Genomic DNA, 22199 nt, shown 5'->3' on the forward strand with positions numbered 1-22199 from the left:
GCTCTTGTGTCGATTGAGGGTCAGTTCTGACGCGGATGATCTTGGAGTCTAAGTTACATCTGACTTTCATTGACAGCAATTTGCGGGCCAAGCGATCTTCCATTCCAACCTCCAAGTCTTATACTGGGTCTCCACCACCACACCTGAGACCCTACGAACAACTCGTGCGTTGTGGCGACTGCCCTTCACGCACTTCATCAGCGTAAGTGAGCGGCTTAGCAGTCGTCGCACATGATGAGGCAAGCGGTCATGCATCCAGAACGCTGAAGAGCGGACTGCCGGTCAGGGCCGCCGTAGTCTACGAATTGTCAAGGTTAGAAATACGATCCACATTTTGAGCTTGATTTCGTGAAGGTGAACTCACTGTCGTGGCAGTCAGATGTGCAGCTGAGGCAGGTTCCTTGGAAGGGGGCCCCGGCTTTGCAGCCTGCCATGACGGACGGGACGATGGCCGCGGCGATGAGGAGGATGGTCTTGGAGAAGAGCATGGTGGTGGTATGGTGTAATTGGTCGGTGAAGTGACAAGAATGCCGATGTGGGAGGATGGTTGAGTGTTTGAAGGGTTGATGCTGATAGAGGAAGACAGATGAATGTTAGTTAAAGGATATAGGTACTACTTATACTTGATTTTGGTTGATCGCTTGGACCTGGATCATGAATATAGAGACCTCACATCTGGCTGCGTTTCTTGGCAAATCCTGAACATAATCTAAAGTTCCCCGAAGGATTCTGGTGTTCACGAAAGAATGCGAGACAAAAGCCGACATCGCACACTTGTGGAGGCTAACTAGCGAGCTGTAAAACTATTTGGGCAATAATCTGCCTCATGAGCAGGATGAAGTCTTGGCGTTGATGACAACTGATCATAATGATAAGACAACATCGAGCTGAGGCTGGGACTTGATGCGAGCGAGCGAATGAGGAACGAGGGTGAATCCCGGTGCCTAAAGAATGAGAAGACATCCCGGGTGATGGCCCAAGCCCCCCTTGTGGGTAAGGTAGATCCACTCTTCAGCTCCTGAGCATCTATGGATACAGTTGGCTCTCCACCTGACTTGGGAACGAGATACTCTATTGAGGTAGGGAAAGAACTTTTGGACGGTTTCATTGACGTAATGATCAGAAACTTTGTTTGGCCAGAGCAGGAGCATATTCCCAATTGCACTGCCTTGTCAACTGCCGCTGACATGAACTGTCGCCGACAACCCAACTGCAGCGAATCTGGGGAAATCCTTGGAACCAACTGCTTGCTTCCTTTCAACTCTTGTCTGGTCCTAGTGGAAGATTGACTTCAAGCGCAAGCTCTGAAAGATTCTATTCCTGTCTTGTGTCTTCCCACGATAATATATTATGTGTCTTTTGGGGTGCGTCATGTTGACCAGTAAAGCGATAAGCCAGGGCACGTATCAGCGATCAGCTGCGTGACAGAGTCTTGTAGCAGGTGATCTAATCCGGGACTCTTCTTGTCTAGTCGTTTGAGTACTGGCCTCGCGGTCCCGTTCCTTAGCCTGCTTTCAATTCTTTCCATGCCTGTCTTCAATGATTCCAAATCTGCATCATTCATATCGCTTAGGAGCTCGTCGATTTCATCGAGAGTCTTTACAATACGCAACTTCCCTTGCACTCTCAATGTAGCCACCGCTATGTCGCGTGGCAACTCTTGATCCACAGTCTCCTTGGAGTTTGACTGCACGTCGTAATGTCGATGCACCTGTCGATTCCAGGTCCGCCAGTCTGCTCCGGCGTCTAGGAGAATGTCTGCGACAGCTTTGTGGCCATTTCTGCAAGCGGCTTCAAGTGGCGTTTGCCCCCAGTATTGACTTTGGGCATCAACATCGGCCCCCTGCTTGACTAAGAGCTTTACAATCGCTGTGTGACCGCTCAACGAGGCGGCGACAATCGCGGGCCCGTTTCGACTGGGTGTGTTAACGTCTTCACCTCGACTAATCAATTCCCTCACAAGGCTTCCGAGACCGTGTTTGCACGCGAAATACAATGGGCCTCCTTCGTGACGTACATTTTCCGCTGGCCAGTACTGCCGATGCCATGTCGTATAACAGTCTTGATCAAGCAAGAAAGTCGCAGCTGCTGCTACCAGTTCGGTGCACTTCTCGTTGTCTGCTTGCCTAGCATAGTCCATCCAACCCATCGCTGCGTGGAAGGCCAAATAGAAAGTGGGTTCGCCTCTACTGCACTGCTGCTCTTTTCTCTTACGTTTGCCCAAGGTCCCTGTTCGTGTGCTAGCCTCATGAAGGGCAACGCCCTTCAAGTAGGCCAGGCAACTGTGGGTGAGATTGATGCTAGCTACGGGCTGAACACCGATGTCTTTGTGGGTAAGCAGGAATTCCTGGACAGAGGAGTGAGGCAGTTGAAGTTGGATTGCTCTGTTGCGCCCCTTTCCAGTTTCCACTGATATCACCAGGCAAGGGCAGATTCGTTGTATTTCCTCATGGCGTGGCATTCTATCTGCGACGTGAAAGGATTCCTGCCTGATGGCGACAATGTCAACAGCCTTTTCCAATGTGAGAGGTGTTTTAGAATAAAGTAAGAACTGTAAAAGGCGATTCGCTTTCGGCTTTAGCGTCTGTGAGATGTTATTGAGAATTCGTTGGTATGTCTCCTCAAGATCCCGCGGCAGTGACTCGAGCTCTGCTTCAACACTTTCTCGATCAAGGCAGTTCTCCAGACTGTCAAGCTGGCATGCCGCCAGTCTGAACCTGAGATACTCTTTCAGTTATCAATTACTTGGAATAAGATCCGAGGTGTATGCGACTTACATTCCATCGACCTTGCTTGCAATTTGATCACACATCAGGCTGATGATTTTAGAATGTGCACCCCACTTTTCAAATCCGGCATCTTCGTCCAATTTTTGTTCCACGTACGATCGTATGTCCGAATTGATGGCAGTCTTGCTCAGAGGAACACAATTCTCTGGCCCCAGAGCGACACTGAGTTCATGTTTAAACTCATATTCTGGTCGACTAGTAACCATCATCTTCACATGTTCGAGGTCACCAGCAGCTGCCAAATCCTTTATCCAACGGATCAATGGATGTCTTGTGACACATTCGTCTAATGCGTCGACCAATATGACGGCGCTCTCCACACTCCTCAGCATATCTTGAAAGCAACTCGCAAGCTTTTCACAAGCAGGCTGACTGTAATCGTCGGAACACTCGGAGAACAAGGCGTCGAGGCCAGATATCTTCCTATTGGTGGATAAATGAAGTTGGTATAGTAGTCCTCGTAGCAATGCATCCAGTGTTTGTTTCTTGGGATCTCGAAAATCAAAATAGAACTGTAGGAGGCATTGGACATTCTCCTCCTTCAGGCGATCGAATATCGTAGTGCTGAGGACGGTTTTGCCGCATCCAGATAGTCCATACAGCCAAATGTGTCGGCGAAAACCGCTACGCCATAGCTGAAAGGAAGGCTCGTCAAAAATCCACGAGCCGGTACCTTTCCGTCGGACAACCCTAGCGCTGTCTGCGTTTGTGGAGGAATTTGGGGGGGCCAACCACCTCCGAAGATCGTTGTGCCGCTGAGAAGTTCTGATGTCACTGACAACACGGCTTGTTTCTTGTATAAATTTCTGCTGCCCGATTTGTGAAGTTTCTACTGTTGGGAGGTCAGTATAGCCCATCGAGATGGAACCCAGGAGTTCTCAAACTAACGAGATTTGATGGCCATTGCAAGTTTGTCTTCCCTGTGGACAACCGCAGCTGAGACTTCCTCCAAAAGATACCTTGTATAAGCCGCTGCCGTCATCGCTGCAAAGCCTTGCCATTCCTTATGCTTGTGGGTATCGGAATAGTCGCAGATCCCCCGAATAACTAGACAGGGGAAATGATTCATTAGACCAGCAACCTCCATCTCAAAGCAAAGCACCCCTGTCTTTTTCGACAGCTGATCCCTTATGTTGGCATCCTTCATCAGCCTGTTCCCGGACGCAATGAGGCCATAATGAACGGCAGGGCTGTCATCTTCAATGCCTCTCTCAGCCCGCATTACCACTTGAGATTGGTCCTCTCCACAGACCGCACTGCACTCGTTTGAGAAGTCTGTCTGAGAATGCGTGATGTGCGGCAGATAGAGCCTGTCGGAGGTAACGGGGGGCCGACGATGGCTCTTCTTCAAACGAGGATACTTCTCTAGTACTCTTTCAATCTTGCTGTTGATGTCGTGGCCCTCCATCATATGCCGGGCTTCAAGGCTGCTGACGGCAGTCAGCAATGACTGCGGAGGCTGGTTCAAACTTCCCGTCATGGAAAATTTCCGGTCTTGTATCGTCTTGCCATAGTCGTACTGCACCACACCTCCTTTACCTGCGTTTATGTCGCGAGTCCCTACGACAATATCACCAAGGCGAATGTCGTGCGTTTTGCTCGGAGCGCCACCCCCTATCCCAACCATAAGCCCAACCTTGAGATTCGGGAAACTGTGGATCATATCTCTCGCGACGGTAGCTGCGGCTGTGGTGCCATATTCCGACTTGGGCAGAGCTGCGATGGCCACATTGTGCCTTCCCATACGACCAAGGGAATAGCTATTATTATCATGCTGCGAGATTGATAGTGGGGCGTCATGCTGTTCATCCAAGAATGCTCTGGCAGCGACAAACTCTGTGGTGATGGCGCAGATCCAACCAATGGTGTAAATACCTGGGTCGGACATTGCGCATCAGTCTCTAGAAAGTCTGGCCAGGGCATAAACAAGAAGAAAGGATTTGAGATGGGCTGTTCTCGGTTCTCGGCGATAGATAAGCACGGGAAAACTTCCCGACGGAGGGACAGAAAGGTCAGAGCCTTGCCTGGTGATTGCGGAACGAGAGGTGGTGCGTCAGCAGCCATCGGATCTACATCCCTCCGAACCATGTGAGTACGACCAGGGAAGAAGTGACACAGCGGCTCTTCCAGGAGGAATGGGATCCAGCCTGATGACTGCATGCGCCCGATTTGAGCGGGGTTACGTGACTTTGTTCGTGCAAGCGATGGTCAAGCCCATGGGTGTTTGGCTACTTTTCAGCCAGAGTAACCATTCTATTGACATGGTAAGTTGCATGTAGGTACCCAACGATCAACCCTGCACGAACACAAGAACTCCAAGCCACCAGGAGACTTCCTGCATGGAAAGCACAGCCACTGTGGCTTAGCTGCGCTGCTCTAAAATCCATACAGTTTCCCCACACTTTACCTCCTCTTCACAAGCTCAGCTGCCGTCTAATCTATCACCATTATGCTCTATCGGATGGCAATCTCGCGGCTATTGCTCAACGAAATACTCGTCCCACGTTTCCCATCGTCTTTGCAATGCCTGAACCACGCCAAAAACGTCAACTTCGCTCCACGAAGGCCTGTACGCCGAACCCTTTTCCACTTCGGGCGGTGCCCAGGCGTATGATATTTGCAATGTAGATGTGGCTGATAGGTTATTGCAGGTGATTATTGCCATAGACGCAGGATCAAGTGCCGCAGCAGCGAAGCAGCCCCGAGCCAATGTCAGAACTGCGTCGATTTTGGAATTGAGTGCCAGTTGTCCCGCCCATCGAAAAGGGGCAATGTGGGCGGATTGGAGCGCGTTGGGCGCACGGTAAATGAACCGAAATCCACTACAGATCCCGAACATACAGAAGCAAACTCCAGCATAGCGGCGACTGTTGTCCCCTCAGATCGGGAGCCTCAGAGTGATGGTCCTCCAGAGCCTGTGTCTCACGACCCCGTCATTAAGCCATCACGCGACAGAACAGATATCGGACGGGGAAACCTCCCCACAGGCACGCTAGCTCCAGCCTGGTGTGCATTTGCTTCAGTGTCAACCACTCTGATCAAAGAATTGCTCGGAATTTATTTCGAAACAGTCTACCCTATGTGAGTCTACTCGACGAGCTGTCATTCTGATGGAATTATCGAGCTAAGAATTAGAGCTTTCCTTTCTTCGATCGGAAGAATCTTGAGGAGCGGATGGCTGCTGAAGAGCACACCCGAAACCGCGATTTCTTCTGTACAATCATGGCTGCCTGCTCCTTGGCCTCAGCTCGCGTCCGTGATGGCGCGCTGGTCTTCCCGAGGGAGCGTGTGGGAAACTCAACAGCAATAACGCCAGAAACTTTGTTCGAAGCTGCGCATGATAATTTGCCATCCGATTTCTCGCACAGTCAAAGTTTCGATACCTTACGAGCCTGCGCGCTTTTAGCTCTTGCAAGCCTTCAAGATGGCAAGATCAAAGTAATGCGCATGTACATTGGCTATTACTTTACGATGGTCACAACATGGGGTTGGCATGAAGAGTCGTCTTGGCCAGCAAGCCTATGTAGGGTTGAAAAAGAAGAGAGACGGCGGTTGGTAAGTTTTGTTGACCCATCTGCTTGGCAGACATTTTAGTGGCTAAGATTGTAATAGTACTGGTCCATTTACACGCTCGACGTATTCACGTCAATCGTTTGGGATGGCTGCGTTCATTTCCAGGAGGCTCACTCAAGAGTCGAGTATCCTGAGGGTGATCAGTCTGGATTTTCATCAGCAGGCAATCCAGATTGGATCGAAGGGTGGAATTTCACCACAGATCTCTACCGCATATCGGAGCACGTACTATGCAAACTGAGAACGCAGCACTCTCGCTTCAATCTATTCGGAGACTGCCACTCAAGCTTGGAGACGCACCGAATACAAGAGCGAGTGAACAGTCTCCATTGCGGTCTGCACCATCGCTTCAAAGAATTCGGTCTGGCGACCGGTGTCGCCGAAAAGGACATATACGGCTTTCAGGCAGCAAACATCCAAGCAACGCTTGCACTTCTGCGCATGGCCTTGCTGTCTCTGGAAGGTGACATCGGTCTGGATAAGAAATGCTCCGTTGTCAACGAGGTGTTGACAGCGTTCCACCAAGTTCCGAAGACCTTCCAGCGCGCTATTAGTACTCCTCTCGTATACCACATCGGTTCGATCGGAAACATCCTCGGTTCCGTCATGGAAGGTCCGCTTTCGGAGAGCTCATATCAGCGCGTCAGAAGCTTGCTTCTCTCCATGGCAGATCTGCTTGAGGGCCTCGAGTCATTTCTGCAACAACGGGCAGGCGCGGGTCAAAAGCTCCGACAACAGGTTGATACCATCGACGATTACATGTTGTCGCGACAATATACCGCAGCGAGAACTTCTGGGCAAAGAAACAACTCGGCTGCGGACGGGTTTACGGAAGCGATGCCTGCAGACACTAACACAGAAACGACGATCATTGGGCTGCCAGATAGTTCTGAGATGTCACCACTATTTCAGATCCCTGACGACCTGTTAAGTGACTGGGACTGGAGTCTGAACATGTATCAGAGTCAGTTTCCGTACTTCGACGACCAAAGTTAGAAAGCTGAAATCAATATGTGAAATAACAAGCGAAAGACAGACACTTGATTTGGATTTGGCATCTAGGTGGATCTCAGATCTGGCATGGTAGAGAAGATAAGAATAATAGGGAAGTCAAACACTAATGACAGTCATGAAAAAGCATCTTAGCCAGTAGATCTACTCCATGACTTCACATGATGATACCTTACTGTCCCGAATTATCAAGTGATATGTAAGCACACCGCCGAAGTGGCCCAATTCCCAAGGAACAAACACATGGCTATCATTCGCATGTGCTTTCTCACGCATTCATTTTATGCGATACGTGTTGACCTGAGGGCTTGAAGTCCGCATCTTCAACGTTCCTAGCATCGGCGAAGACATTCCCCTCTTTGCCATGTCCGCGGTTAGCGAGAACATCGCTGTGGGCCTTGTAATTACGCTCCATATTCCAAGTGAACACACTGTTCGCAGCAAAGAGGGCATCTATCGACTCGAGTGAACGGCCGGAGGTTTCGGGGTAAACTAAAGTAGGTCAGTATCCGGCCAATATCAGGCATTATGTCGGGGGAGGGGGGGTTCTCTCTTACACAAATAGACAATGGGTATCCAGACAAGATTAAAGCCGGCAAACAGGAAGTAGGTGCGGTTTTCCAAAGTGTCGAACATGATGGGATTCACCAGAGTTGTCATGCCGACTCCAATGGCCCATCCAGTGATCCCGAACCCATTACCTTGTGCACGCAGATCAGAAGACCAAACCTCTGTTGGGATAAGGAACGCCACTGTCCCCCACGTGGCGGCATATGAAAGATTGAACAGAAATAGCATGGCTACAGCGGCAGGAGCAAACTGTGCAGCTTTGTCAGGGTTTGAACGAGACCCTTCGTACAGAGACCCTGCAATGAGATTGACTGTGAAGAGGCAGAAGGCACCGCCCATTAAGCACTTTCTCCGTCCCAGGCGATCGACGATCTGGGCGCTGATTATGGTACCGACGATGCCAACCGTGTTCAGGCCACCGGCAAGACCGTTTTGTGTTAACTCGGTGTATCCGGCTTGTGACAGTAGAACCGGCGAGTACGCCGTCACGGCCGTGATTCCGGTCCAAGATGCCATGATCTGCAGGAGCAGGCAAAGCCAGGCGCGCTGGCCTAGATTGAATCCAGACTTTGAGCCGTTTCCTGAAAGTATCTTCACAAACTCAATAGGTGAAGATTTTGTACTTTCTTCGGCGACGGCCTTGATCTCAAGGTACTCTCTTTCAACGTCAGGGCCGAATCCTCCACGAACATGCTCAATGACTTCACGAGCGTCGCCAAATCTGCCAGCCGATGCAAGATACCGAGGGGTATCAGGCAACATCTTGATACCGAGGAAGAGGAGCAGGGCCGGGAAGCACTGGAAGGCCAGAAGGAAACGCCATCGGACGTCAGAGTTTCCCCCATCAACGAAAGCAAGGCCGAATGACAACCAGTACGCAACGGAGATACCGAGGTAATTTGCAATAAAGACGTAACCGAGGAAGCCCCCACGATGTTCCGCTGTCGATGTTTCCGCAACCATTACTGGTGTAATACCAGTTAGAGCCCCCGTTCCGATACCTGTGATGACGCGGGCAACGATGATGAAGTCGCTGGATTGCGTTGCGGCTTGAAGAGCTCCTCCAATAAGAGAGAATGTGCATCCTATGAAAAGACTCGACAGACGTTAGCGTGTACATGTAGGAGACAGCAGAATAGATGGGATGGAATACCCATTGATGCGACCAATTCGATCTGCCGCCCACCCACCAACAAAGCATCCGAAAATGCAGCCGAGATAATAAACTGAAACGATGCCTCCTTGATGGACAGTATCTGTGACAGTGCCATCAGCCATTCCGATTCCGACCTCTTCAACATATCGAGGCGAGGCATTGACGCCTCCCATGACGCCTTGGTCATAACCCTCGAAGAATATGCTGATGAGCGAGAAGACTTGGATGGCAATGTTCAGCTGTTTGGCCGAAAGGCGCTTCCACCAGGTGGTGTAGTTCATGTTGGTGATAAATGTATTGTTCGTGATGTACGTCGCAAATCATCAACGATGTGGCTCAAAGGCGCCCAGCCTATGATCTATGACTGCGGCTGTGCGAAATGATTGCGATTGCACACCTCGAGTGGTGGTTTAGGTAGAAGTTTCGATGAGAACGTGGAAGAAGCCAAAGATACTTGTTCTTCCGTTGCAGTCGGCTTTAGACGTGGGCAACGAAGTCCTCTGTTTGTTCAAGTACCGACGTTTCTCCAAACCTACCTACAGAACCCCCGCAGTTAAACCCCGGATTCTACAACCACGGGCCCATTGTCGTGCGTGCCTAGTGGATTGAGAAGCGTGCATTGCCAAGTGATTACTATGGGAGTTCCGCTTAACCATGTAGCCGAAGAGCCCCGTGTAGACGCTTAGCCGCTTAGCCGTGTAGCCGCTTCCCCGTTTCTCCACCGAGCCGTGATGTACAGCTGCAGCGTGGGCAGGTCCTTACGTCCAGTCGAGCCTTAGTTAGCATTGATGTGTACAAGCTGACCCCGCATCAGCCTGATTTTGGGCGCTGATGACCATCGGGAAGCAATGCATAAGGACCAAGCCAATGCTGTCGAAGTCAAGGTTTCGAGCGAACCTTCTTTGTCTGCTGTAGCTAATTGAGTCGTTGACCATCTTTACAAGCTCCTGAATGTCGTTTTGACAATTTGACATGTCAGCCGAAAACAAGATCACGAATGGCCCTTCAAGGGGTCAGCCGCTGGACCTGAAAGTATTGGGGATGAATAGCGGCACATCGATGGTACGTGAAACATGATCGATAGAACATCAAGTCGTCTAAGATGTTTGATCTCGATGTCAAGTCTCAAGCTAAATTGCTTTTAGGATGGCATTGACTGCGCTCTTTGTCAGTTTCGACAAGAAACACCAGAATCGCCGATGCACTTTTCCCTTCTCAAATATGGGGAAATTCCCATGGATCTGAAAATCAAGAAGCGAGTCCTCAACATCATCAAACACGACAGAACCTCGGCGTCCGAACTGTCAGAAGTCAACGTCCTTCTAGGGGAGGTTTTCGCTTCGGCCGCCAAGAAATTCTGCGACGATAGCGAAGTTGACATTAAGTCCATCGACGCGATCGGATCTCATGGACAAACAATCTGGCTTGCTTCTATGCCCGAAGAGGGCGTTCCAAAGTCTGCCCTCACAATGGCAGAGGGCACCATCATAGCCTCACGCACTGGAATCACCACAGTGACTGACTTCCGTGTATCGGATCAGTCTGCTGGGCGTCAGGGCGCCCCCCTCATTGCCTTCTTTGACGCACTATTGCTGCATCATCCCGGGAAGCTTCGCGCATGCCAAAATATTGGCGGTATTGCGAATGTGTGCTTCATCCCACCTGAGGGGCCTGATCATGCATACGACTTTGACACCGGTCCGGGCAACGCACTCATTGATGCGGTTGTGAGGCACTATACGAATGGTAGAATGGAATACGACAAGGATGGAGTGATGGGCAAGCGCGGAACAGTGTGTCAGGACCTCGTTGACAAGTTCATCAAAGATGTTCCTTACTTTTCGTGGGACCCGCCCAAGACTACGGGACGCGAAGTGTTCCGCGACACCCTGGCAGACGACCTTATACGCGACGCAGAGGCTCGTGGACTGTCTGCGGATGATGTGGTTGCTACTGTCACTAGAATCACTTCTCGGGCGATAGTGGACCATTGGCGCCGGTATGGTCCTGAGGGGAAGCAGGTTGACGAGGTATTTATGTGTGGCGGAGGGGCGTACAATCCCAACATCACAGATTACATGAAAGAACACCTGCCCGGAGTCAAGATGTTCATGTTGGATGACGCTGGTATACCTGGTGGTGCAAAGGAAGCCGTAACCTTTGCATGGCAAGGAATGGAAGCTCTTGTTGGCCGGAGCATACCAGTTCCAGAGCGAGTAGAGACTCGGAGACCATACGTTCTCGGTAAAGTGAACCCCGGGGAAAACTACAGGAAGGTCATGAGCAAAGGTATGAAATTTGGCGAAGGGCGGGAGACGCTGGGCTGGGTGACTGAAATGGTGAACTACGTGGATGGTAGTGCTTTCGATAACAAGTGGTGAGTGAGCTGCCGTACTCAACAATCGTTGGCGACCGGTTCGAATTGGGCATGGACGCCTTATCTCTTGGTGTCGGCTACATTTCATTCGTCGTACGGTGTTTCTCTGCATATGAACCCGGACCGCGGGGTAGTTAGGCAGAATTCAAGGCAAGGCAGACTGGCAGCGCCACATATATCTACCGTTGCCTTGGATACTGGATTTTCCAATTGCAGTCGTGTTTTTATCTCGGAAATTCTTCCTGGGTGCAGCCCGTGATACGAATGGAGGAATTGGACACCGACGCTCTTCAAGAGCAGTTCCGCGCTCACTGGGAAAGCAGCACCACAGATGAAGATGTCACACTGTATGGATTCAGCCGCTTCAGAACGATTCACCTACTGAACCTTCGATTCCTCGAAGGTGAGATATCTGAACTCAATCGTCTAGTTTACCAGGCAGGAAAGAGTCTGGCCGAAGTTCGGCCCTCACGCGCACGTCTTGGCATAGATTCCAGATGGAGCGGCATGTCATCAGCACCAGAACCAACCAAGATCATAAATCAAGAAGTGGTCACTAAGCTTCGCGACTTGCTGAGGCAATATGGTAAGTGCGACTTTGCAGTCACTCTACAAGGGACCTCATTTCCAGAAGCTCATGGAAATACAGATGAGGCACTTGTTGCATTTCATAACATCATGGGCATGGAAACATCGTCTTTGATCGATGATGAACATCACGTAAGTCTGAGAAAAGATTGAACGGCCCACCAAATATACTGGAACGGGGTTTAGTGGGCCCACTGGATTTTTTTAGCGTTTTCAGCGTTTAAAGGCCAAATTACTAGCCCCCCTTAAGGGGTGAGAAGTTAGTTTAGTTATAATTATTATCCTTATAGAGATAAGAGGCTTAATTCACTTGTTTTTTAGTGGATTTTTAAGCTTTTTATTTTATTCTTTTTATTTTAGATCTATAAAGAACGTAAAGAGTTTTTTCTTTTTTTTTTAAGATTATAGGCTTTAAAATTATAGAGTTATATAGTTAAAGCAGCTTTATATGTTTTTAGGCGTATATATACTGCTATACTATATAGCTTTTAGCTACCTAGTTTATAACTATTTTAATAGTACTTAGAGGTGGATTTATTTTTCTTTTAGATACTTATATAAAGTATTAGAGGAGAGCTTACTCTTATACTAAGTAAATAGATTAAAGTAATATATATAATAATTATAACTATTATTACTAAATAGATAATATTAAGAAATATAATATATTAATAAGAGTTAAATAGTTATTTATAGATTTAATTCTTAGTAAGTAGAAGAGTATAATAGCTAAATATAATTCTACTAGTAAGAATAGAGGGGATATAAAAAAACTTTAAAAAGGATTTTAAAAGTATTATAGTCTATATAGTAAGGAGTATTAGATTTTTATTTATTTCTATTTTTATTATTCTTTAATATTATAAGTTATTAAAGCTAAGCTAAATTTACTTAATAAGCCTTTTAAACTAATAAGAATATAAAACTTTATAATATTTAAGTAAAATAGCTTTAGAAACTAATAAATTTACTATAGAAGAATAGGATAAATCTACTATAAAGCTATTAGTAGTCTATATAACTTTTAATAAATTAACTAATAGAGGCTTAAAAAAAGGAATATAAGGTTAACTATAGAGACTTAAGATAGTATAGCTAATTAGGCTTAAAATTAGTATAAATAGAGGTATAATACTTACTTACTTAGTTATACTTTTTTCTCTTTTCTCTTTTCTCTTTATTATATTTTTAGAAAAATAATAATAAGACTTAAGATTAAATAGATTAATGCTTTTAATTACTTAAAATAATAACTTATATTTTTATTATCTTAATTATTAATAATTATTATAGCTGAGGTATAACTTAAGATAACTAAAGAGATATTATATAAAGATATCTTAACTTTTTATAACCTTACTACTAAGAGTAAGCTTATTAGTATATTTAACGTTTAAGCTAAGGTGTTTAAGAATATTTAGGATTAAGTTAAGGTGATTTTAGCTTTTAAAAATAGCTTACTTAATAGCTCCTCTAGTTTATAAGCTTAATCTATTAATATTAACTTTATAGAGGTTAACTATACTACTAATAGTACTTACCTTTATATTAGTATTAATAGAGGTAAAGAATAAGCCTTTAGTATTAATCCCTATTATACTTTAAGTAATAATACCTATAGAGTTTAATAGTAGCTTATAGCTTTTATTAATAATACTTATTATATTTCTATAGATTAGTTAATAGGAATTATTAAGTAATTAGTAGAGTTATACCTCTAATAGTTTATACTAATTATAATAAATCCTTTTTAGAATAAGAATATTTTTATGTTTATAGATAATAATATTATAGATTTTATTAAGACTTATAATTTTTAGTTTTATAAAGCTTATTAGATTAATAAGGATAAGTTAATAAAGGTTTACTTCTACTATTTTAAGGACTTAAAGTAAGGTATTAAATTACTAGTTAAGGATTTTAATAATTAAGAAGCTATTAAAGCTACTTTTATTAACTAGTATAGTATTATAAATAAAAGCTTTTATTAAGATCTTAATAAAAAGCTCTAAGTAATTAAAGATAAGCCCTCTTTTTCTAAGATTAATACTATTAGTATTATAGCCCTCTTTAATTATATTAAGGGCTTATACTATAAAGTTATTATAAGGGAACTTTTAGAGTATTAAGATTAAGATCTTATTTACTTTATTTATAGGTACTTACTAAAGGGAGCTATTAAAGCTATTATAAAAGCTCTCTCTTATAATATTAAAGACTTACTCTAGAAACTTTAGCTAAGTATTAAGTATATAATTATTAAATAAGTAGCTAGAGAGAACTCTTATATATATTAGTAGAAAGAAGGCTATAAAGATAGCTACTCTTCTTCTAATTACTAGTTTTATTAAGCTTAATAACTAACTTATATAAGTTATTTATATCTAATAGTAATATAGTAACTTAAAAGTAATAAACTCTAATAAAGTTATTATTTTTTAAGAGTAGATATGCTAGATATCTCTTAATAGTATAGATATTAAGGAGAAGATAAGGGCGTTTATAGTTAATATTTAGAAACTAAATATAAATCTTAGCTAGTAGTTTAAATTAGTATAAAATAGTTATATTATAGATATAAACTAAGTATTTATAGTATAAAGAAGTTATAGATAGTAAAGGGAGGCTAGCTAATTTATAAGCTTAATTATTATAAACTAAATATAGTATAATATACTTAGGATTAAGGGTTATTACTCTTATAAAATAAATAGATATTATATAGCTAAATATAATATTATAGATAAGTTAAGGAATACTAAAGTAGCATACTACTTAAGAGGATAGTATATTAGTATCTATACTAACTATAATATTATTTAGGATAGTATTATTAATAAAGGATAGAAAAACTTAATACTTAACTTAGTAACTATTTAGGCCTATATCTTCTAAAATAAGGCGTACTTTTAGCTAGAAGTAATAGTAAAGTAATTTTATAATAAGTACTACTTAGAGTAAATACTTAGCTTAAAATTATCTATTTATTATTAAGAAGCTATAGTTATTATAGATAAGGCTTAGAGAGAATAAGAAGAAGCTAAATAATAAGTATTAATAACTACTATTAATTATATTAATATTAAGTATATATATAGCTATATAGTTAATATTAACTATATAAGAGATAAAGAGCTAATAGAGGTTAACGCTATTATTAGAATAAAGAATAATAACTTCTAATATATCCTATATAGTAACTCCTTAGTAAAGAAGGCTTACTTTATAGACTAGATTTTAACTTAATAAGGCGTTATACTTATAAGAGGTGCTTAAGTTAAGGAAGTAATTAAAGATAAGATAGTTATATAGGTTCTTTTATAACCTTAACTATAAGAACCTACTTATTATGAGGAGATTAAGAAGTTATACTAAATAACCCTCTTTTAGGACTTAGAAGAAGCTTACTTTTAAGCTATAGCTCTTTATAGTAAAAAGTAGACTAATAATATCACTTTACTAGAATAATTTCTCTTAGATAACTAACTAAAGTATAAACAGCTTAAGTTTTAGTATATAGCTATATATATAGAGTAATACTAAGACTAAGTATATAGTAGTAATATAGTTACTATTAACCTAGCTTTAGCTAATACTTATACGTAAGTTAAAAGCTAAAAGGGGAGTATTAAGGAACTTATAAGGTAATAAGATAAAGTATATAGAATTAACTAATAACAGCCTAAGAATAATAATCTTAGGTCTATAAAGGGTAATATTAATATACTAATAGAGGAGCTACAACTTATTAGAGGAAGTTATTATATTAATATAAATATAGTAGATATATTAACGCTATAAGGCTTTAGACTAACTAATATTAAAGTCTTAGCTATAGAAGACTTCTAGTAACCTTAACTTAAGTTTAAGCCTTATTTAAGTAGAGGGCGTATAGTTATAATATATAACTTTATTATGCCTCACTTTTAGGTAGCTATTTAAATTAGATACTACTTAGTAGAGGAATAGTTAGGAATTATTAATACTAGCTCTATAATAAACATTATATCTAAAAACTATATTAACCTTAATAAACTTTAAAGTAGAGTTATATTAACCTTAGTTATAATTAGAAGCTTTATAGATATTACTACCTTAAAACTATAGTTTATAAGCATTATTATAGAGGATATATATATTAGTAGTTATTATATGCTTAATATAGGTTTCTTTATTAGCCTATCTAATAAGACCTTAAAAAGCTTAATCCTTAGTAGCCTTTTTATCTATTAAACTAAGATAGGACTTAGCTATATAGATAGATAGATTAATAATAACTTTTACTACTATACTACTTAGCGCCTACTAAAATATACCCTTAATTTCTTTACTAATTAGTTTATAGCCCTTCTTCTCTATATTATCCTTAACCTAGATATATTTAATAAGAATTAAGGCTTTTATTATATTCCTAAAGAGGAGGAAAACTAAAAGCTACTATTATTATATTTAGTGTAGTAGCTAGCTTATTAGAATTAGGAATAAATAGAGCTTTAAATCTTATTATAGAGGAGGATTAAAAGACTAATAGCTAAGAAGATATTTAGATACTTAATATTAAGTAGTTATCTTTAGATATAGTAATATACGCTAAGCTTAAAAATAGAGATAAAATTAAAGGTGTTTTTAACTATAAGAGTAAGCTCTTCTAGTAAATTCTTAAGGTATTAATCTAATAAGTTATTACCCTTAAGGTTACTTCTATAACTACTAAATTTACTAAACTTAGGAATTATAGCTTAAATTATACTTATAAGAACTAGAGGATATAAATAGATTATTATAGATCTAAAGTAAGTTTAAAAAGGAAAAAAGCCTTATTATAAGTAGAAGAAGTATATAAAGCTAGCTTTAATATATTAGCTATAACTAAAGAGATCTTAAATATAGTAAAGATACTAAGTAATATTATATTCTTTAATAAGCTAAAGAAGTCTTATAGATAGCTTTTAAGTTAATAAAGTAGTAACTTAATAAATATTTTATTTCTTTAAAATAATATTACTATATAATTTAAAATTATAGAATATATTATACTCTATTATAAAGCTTTTTTATATAAAGACTTCACTATAATAGATATTATTAAAGCTTCTTAGATAGTTTAAAAAGCTTAATATACTACTTATAGTTTTAGTTTTATAAATAGGTCTAAATAGGATAAATACTAGGAAAGGATTCTATATAAAGTAGTTCTTACTAAGTTTAAGTCTAGCCTTAAGCTTTTAGAATAGCTCTTACTAACTAAGGTTTATAAACTAATAGCTATTTCTAAATCTAATAATAAGTAGGGTATTAGACTTACTTAAGAGAAAGCTTAGGTTTTCTATTATTCTTAATAAAGTAAGAACCTTCTAAGTAAAGCTATTATAAAAGTAAGAATAATACTCCTCTATAAAGCTTTAAATAGAGGTTAGAACTTCTTTAATATAGTTAAAGTTAATATTATATATAAAACTAAAAATAAGAAGATCTACTTTATTAATAATATACTATTAGATAATACTATCCTAAAAGGAGACCTTAAGTAGAAGCTTAAAGTATAGGCTAAAATCTAGAAAAAGCTTAAAATATATACTAAAGACCTCTTTATAGACCTAATTACGCCTAAGTTCTCTAATATTCTAATAAGAGAGTACTTTACTTAAAAGTAACTAAATAAACTACTTAGTATTATACTATACTTAACTAACTAAGAGAAAGCTTTATTTATATAAGTTTAGAAGAATAGAGAGATAGCTATAATATAGGAGTTTCCCTATTATAGATCTATCTATTTATTAGTAGCCTTATTATAATCTATTTAAACTATTCTATATAAGGTATAGTAAGCGTAAAGTATACTAATTTTAAAGGTACTTAAAGTTAAAGTTATTTAGATACTTAAAGACTACTTATAGAAAGATATTCTAGAAGAGAGTTATATATTATATTAGAACTCTTTCTTCTTTATAAGAAAAAAGGATAGAAAGATATACTTAATTAATTTAACTACTTAAATTAATAGAGTTATGTTTTAAGATATAGCTTTACTTCTAGCTAGAGATAAGTTTTTAGAGGATTTCACTATATATTAGCTTCTCTCTTTATTTAACTTCTTCTTAAGATATAACTAAGTTTTATTTAATATAAAGAGCTAAGACCTAATAATATTTACTATACTAATTAGGTTACTATATATATATATTTTACTATAAAGTATTACTAATTTTATTACTTAGTTTATAAGGGTGATAATAAGGATCCTATATAATTTAATCTCTTACTATTATAAAGCTTTCCTTAATAATATTACTATAAAAGGCTTTATAATATAATATAATAATAAAGAAGTACTTAGTTACCTAGGAATATAAAGATTTATCTTTAAGTATATTTAGAATATTAATAAAGTGCTACTTAACTTTAAGTTAGTAGAGTGCTTAGTTTTAATAGATAAGTTTTAGTAAGCTTAAATTATAGTAACTATTATTAGGTATATATATAGTATTAATAGTTAGCGCTTAGAATAGTTAAAAATTATTAAAATAACTAAATAAGAGGCCTATAAAGGACTTATAGAATTTTATACTTTCTTTAGAATTACTTTATTTTACTAAATATAGGTAGTTTACTTTTTAACTATTACTAAACTCCTTATAGAGCTCTTAAAGAAGGATATTAAGTTTATATAGAGTTCTAACTAATAGAAAGCTATAGATAAGCTAAAATATAAGCTTATATTATCTCTAATTCTTATTAGACTTAACTATAAACTTAATAGAGGTATTATCTATTTAGTAGTTAATATTAGTAGTATAAAATAGGGAGCTATACTTAGCTAATTTATTAATAGAAAAAAGTATATTTTATAGTATAAAAGTAGCTTATAAGTAGGGGTAAAGCTTAATTATAATATAGGAAAGAAGGAATTTTAAAGCTTTCTAAAAGTATTAAAATAAGTATATAACTATCTTTTTAGCTACTATTTTATTATTAAGATAGATATAAAGATACTTATAGCTTAGATTAATAGTGTAGCTTTTAATCTCCTTAGCGCTCTTATTATTTAATAGATTATATAGATCTATATATTTAACTTTAAAATCTAATATATATTAGGTATATAGAATACTACTACTAATAGCCTCTCTAGGAAACTTAGTAAGCTTTTAGATAAGTAAGATAAGGAAGTAGAAAGAGAGATTAATAACTAGATTAACTAATAGATCTTTTTTATAGATATATAAATATATTCCTTTTTTAATAAGGCTTAAGATTATAGAGATACTTATACTGCTATAGATATTATAACTATAACTACTAGTAATAATAATAATAAATAGGACTCCTTTTTTATAATATTACTATTTATATTAAGTGATTTATAGACTTAGTTAACTAAGTCTTAATAGATTATATATTTCTTTAGTATTCTTTACTACCTACTAGGTATTCTTATAAACTAATATAAGTAATAGTAAGTAAAGGCTATTAGCTATACCTTTTATAATAAACTTTTATTTATACGCTTAAGCGTCTATAAACTAATACTATAATACGTTATTAATAGTACTACTAAGAGAAACTATTTTATTACTTATATTTATATTAAGAGTAAATATAGGGGATATAATACTATATTTAAAAGGCTTACTAATAACTACTTTTAGTTAAGCCTCTATAGGTTTATTATAGATATAATCTTAATATACTTAAACTATTAACTATATAAGGTATATTAGATTAATAATATATACTTCTTTATAATACTTATTAGACTTTTATTTATAAGGGTAGCTTTAAATATTTAGAAGGTAAGTAAATATAATATAGTTAAAGCTAGAGACCTTCTAATAGGATAAATTAAAGTGAGATAAATACTATAAGCTAATTTAAAGCTTATTACTAAATTTATTTAAGAAGATATTATTTATTACTATAGGTTATATAGAACGTTAGTTATAGATAGAGGATTAGAGAATAAGGGTTATATTATTACTTTTAATAAGAAATATACTTTTTACTAGTAAGTTATAGCAGCTTATAATCCTTATACTAATAGGATTATTAAGAAAGGTTACTAGCTTATTACTTATACCTTATTAACTTAGCTTAAAGATATTAGCTGTGATTTTTAATTTTACTTTTATATTATGCTTTTTATAGACTAAATAACTATTTAGGTGTTAACTAGCTACTCCTCTTTTTACCTTCTTTATAGGTATAACTTAGTTATACTAATTAAGACCTTTATACCTATATAGAGGGTTTTTAACTAAGCTAATATCTTTATACTAAAATAAGAGATTACTATATATATATAGGCCTTTAGCTAATTAGATAGAGATAGGGAAGAGGCTTAAAAGATAATTATAAAGTAGTATAAATATATTACTATATAGTTTAATAAATAGTATGCTTATACGCTCTAATTAAACTACTTAAATATAAGCAACTTAATATTGTTTTTTAATATTATGAAATCTATTAATAAGTTATTAGATATTAAGTTAGACTATAGATAGAAAGGTCCTTTTTAAATCTACTCTTATGCTCTAGAGAACTCTTTATACTAGCTTACTATACTTACTAGAGAACCCCTATAAAGTTTAATATATATAGGGAACTACCTAAAGAAGTTTATTTAATCTCCTAAAGGTTTTTAGAAACCTAATAACCTTATTATTCTCTAAAATAACTTTATAGACTATATTAAGTATATATTCCTACCTTTAAGGTAGCTAGATATAAAGATACTAGATAATAATTTTAAAGATAAAGAGTTAGAGTAACTACCTATATAATAAGATGTAGCTTAGGTAATATAGCTACTATATTAATAACTAAAAGTTATTTTACCCTCTTTTAATTATATTATTACTTAAAGATAGTTAATTACTAAGAGGATACTTAAGGGATATATTATAGCTATAGCTTTATAGTTTAACTAATGCTACTAAATAATATTTTATAAGCTTGAATTATGCTAGTATAAGCTTAGTTTATATTATTTTATTTTGTTTTTATTATATCTTATTACTTCTATGCTTTTATTCTATTATATTATTTATATTATTTAGGATTTAAGGAGATATTTCTGCTTATAATACTTCTACTCTATTTTACTCTATATAAACGCCTTCTCTTTTTTACCTTAGTAGTATAAATAACTAATATTATAAGATAGGTATTATTACTTCTTCTTACTTTAGTTTATTAATATTATAGCTTTATATACTTCTTATAAAGGTATATTATAATATTAGCCTAATAGAATAAAGCTTACTTTTATTATAATAGTATATTTATCTCTTATTAGATCTTCTTACTTAAACTACCCTTTATATTTTATTATTTTTGCTTTATTATTATTATTATAATATTTATATTAAAGAGAATTAATATAAGCGCTTTTGCTTTCTAGCGTATTAATACTTTACCTCTTTCTTTTTATTTTTTTCTTTACGCTTTAGCTAGAGTTATATATAATTATTATACTAGCTTCTATTTAGCTTACTTATACTATATCTACTATTTTATATACTTCTTTTAATAGGATACTTTATAGACTTAAACTATATATTTATCTCTCTCTATATTACTTATAAGGTCCTATTTACCTCTTATAGCTATTAGTATAAGTTATTTAGTCTATATAAGTATACCTTAGTTTAATATTACTTACTATTTATTATAGTGCGTTATATATATTATTTAGCTATATTATATCTATAAAAGATATTTACTAGCTAACTATTTTAACTTTACTATCCTAAGAGGCTATTCCCTTTATATACTTTATCTACTTTAGTAGTCTTCTTCTTTTATTTTACCCTTATTACTTTTAGGGATTTTAGTTAGTTTACTTTATATTTATTTCTTTAAATATTTATTTCTACTATAAGATAGACTATATAGTTAAAATAAATAGGGATAAAAAAGAGCTAGCTTTATAGAAGGCTTCTATAAAAACGCCTTAATAACTATAAGGCTATTCTTTAAGCTAATATTAGTAATTTATTATATATCCTCTAGTTTATAACGTAATAGATAATTAGAGCTCTAGCTAGATAGGACTACTTATAACTAAGAATAATAAAAACTTCCCTCCTTTTTAAGCTAAATATTTTATCCTATATTACTCTAATAGGAT

At 37.5% G+C, this 22199-nt stretch overlaps 7 protein-coding genes across 7 annotated transcripts; 3 read left to right on the forward strand and 4 right to left on the reverse strand.

The window, feature by feature from the left end:
• Positions 1 to 215: 215 nt before the first annotated feature.
• CGCS363_v002152 (uncharacterized protein) lies at positions 216 to 488 on the reverse strand (the record flags this gene model as incomplete). The annotated part of the gene is made up of 2 exons (XM_036634001.1): positions 216 to 298; positions 365 to 488. The coding sequence occupies 2 exons, from the start codon at positions 486 to 488 to the stop codon at positions 216 to 218; spliced, it is 207 nt and encodes a 68-aa protein (XP_036500335.1).
• An 881-nt stretch (positions 489 to 1369) lies between these two features.
• On the reverse strand, positions 1370 to 3646 carry CGCS363_v002153 (Vegetative incompatibility protein HET-E-1; the record flags this gene model as incomplete). Its single annotated transcript, XM_036634002.1, has 3 exons — positions 1370 to 1977; positions 2662 to 2717; positions 2778 to 3646. 3 exons carry the CDS (start codon positions 3644 to 3646, stop codon positions 1370 to 1372), a joined length of 1533 nt encoding a protein of 510 aa, XP_036500336.1.
• A 342-nt stretch (positions 3647 to 3988) lies between these two features.
• Positions 3989 to 4677, reverse strand: CGCS363_v002154 (uncharacterized protein; the record flags this gene model as incomplete). The annotated part of the gene is made up of 2 exons (XM_036634003.1): positions 3989 to 3995; positions 4052 to 4677. 2 exons carry the CDS (start codon positions 4675 to 4677, stop codon positions 3989 to 3991), a joined length of 633 nt encoding a protein of 210 aa, XP_036500333.1.
• A 1334-nt stretch (positions 4678 to 6011) lies between these two features.
• Positions 6012 to 7358, forward strand: CGCS363_v002155 (uncharacterized protein; the record flags this gene model as incomplete). The annotated part of the gene is made up of 2 exons (XM_036634004.1): positions 6012 to 6344; positions 6402 to 7358. 2 exons carry the CDS (start codon positions 6012 to 6014, stop codon positions 7356 to 7358), a joined length of 1290 nt encoding a protein of 429 aa, XP_036500334.1.
• Positions 7359 to 7641: 283 nt separating this feature from the next.
• STL1-8 (Sugar transporter STL1) lies at positions 7642 to 9380 on the reverse strand (the record flags this gene model as incomplete). Its single annotated transcript, XM_036634005.1, has 3 exons — positions 7642 to 7865; positions 7931 to 9028; positions 9134 to 9380. 3 exons carry the CDS (start codon positions 9378 to 9380, stop codon positions 7642 to 7644), a joined length of 1569 nt encoding a protein of 522 aa, XP_036500331.1.
• Positions 9381 to 10334: 954 nt separating this feature from the next.
• anmK-0 (Anhydro-N-acetylmuramic acid kinase) lies at positions 10335 to 11480 on the forward strand (the record flags this gene model as incomplete). The annotated part of the gene is made up of 1 exon (XM_036634006.1): positions 10335 to 11480. The coding sequence occupies one exon, from the start codon at positions 10335 to 10337 to the stop codon at positions 11478 to 11480; it is 1146 nt and encodes a 381-aa protein (XP_036500332.1).
• A 260-nt stretch (positions 11481 to 11740) lies between these two features.
• CGCS363_v002158 (uncharacterized protein) lies at positions 11741 to 12217 on the forward strand (the record flags this gene model as incomplete). Its single annotated transcript, XM_036634007.1, has 2 exons — positions 11741 to 12062; positions 12126 to 12217. 2 exons carry the CDS (start codon positions 11741 to 11743, stop codon positions 12215 to 12217), a joined length of 414 nt encoding a protein of 137 aa, XP_036500329.1.
• Between the last annotated feature and the right edge of the window lie 9982 nt (positions 12218 to 22199).

Source organism: Colletotrichum siamense, assembly GCF_013390195.1.
Source record: "Colletotrichum siamense strain Cg363 chromosome Unknown KSG_Cg363_contig02, whole genome shotgun sequence".
Taxonomy (NCBI): domain Eukaryota; kingdom Fungi; phylum Ascomycota; class Sordariomycetes; order Glomerellales; family Glomerellaceae; genus Colletotrichum; species Colletotrichum siamense.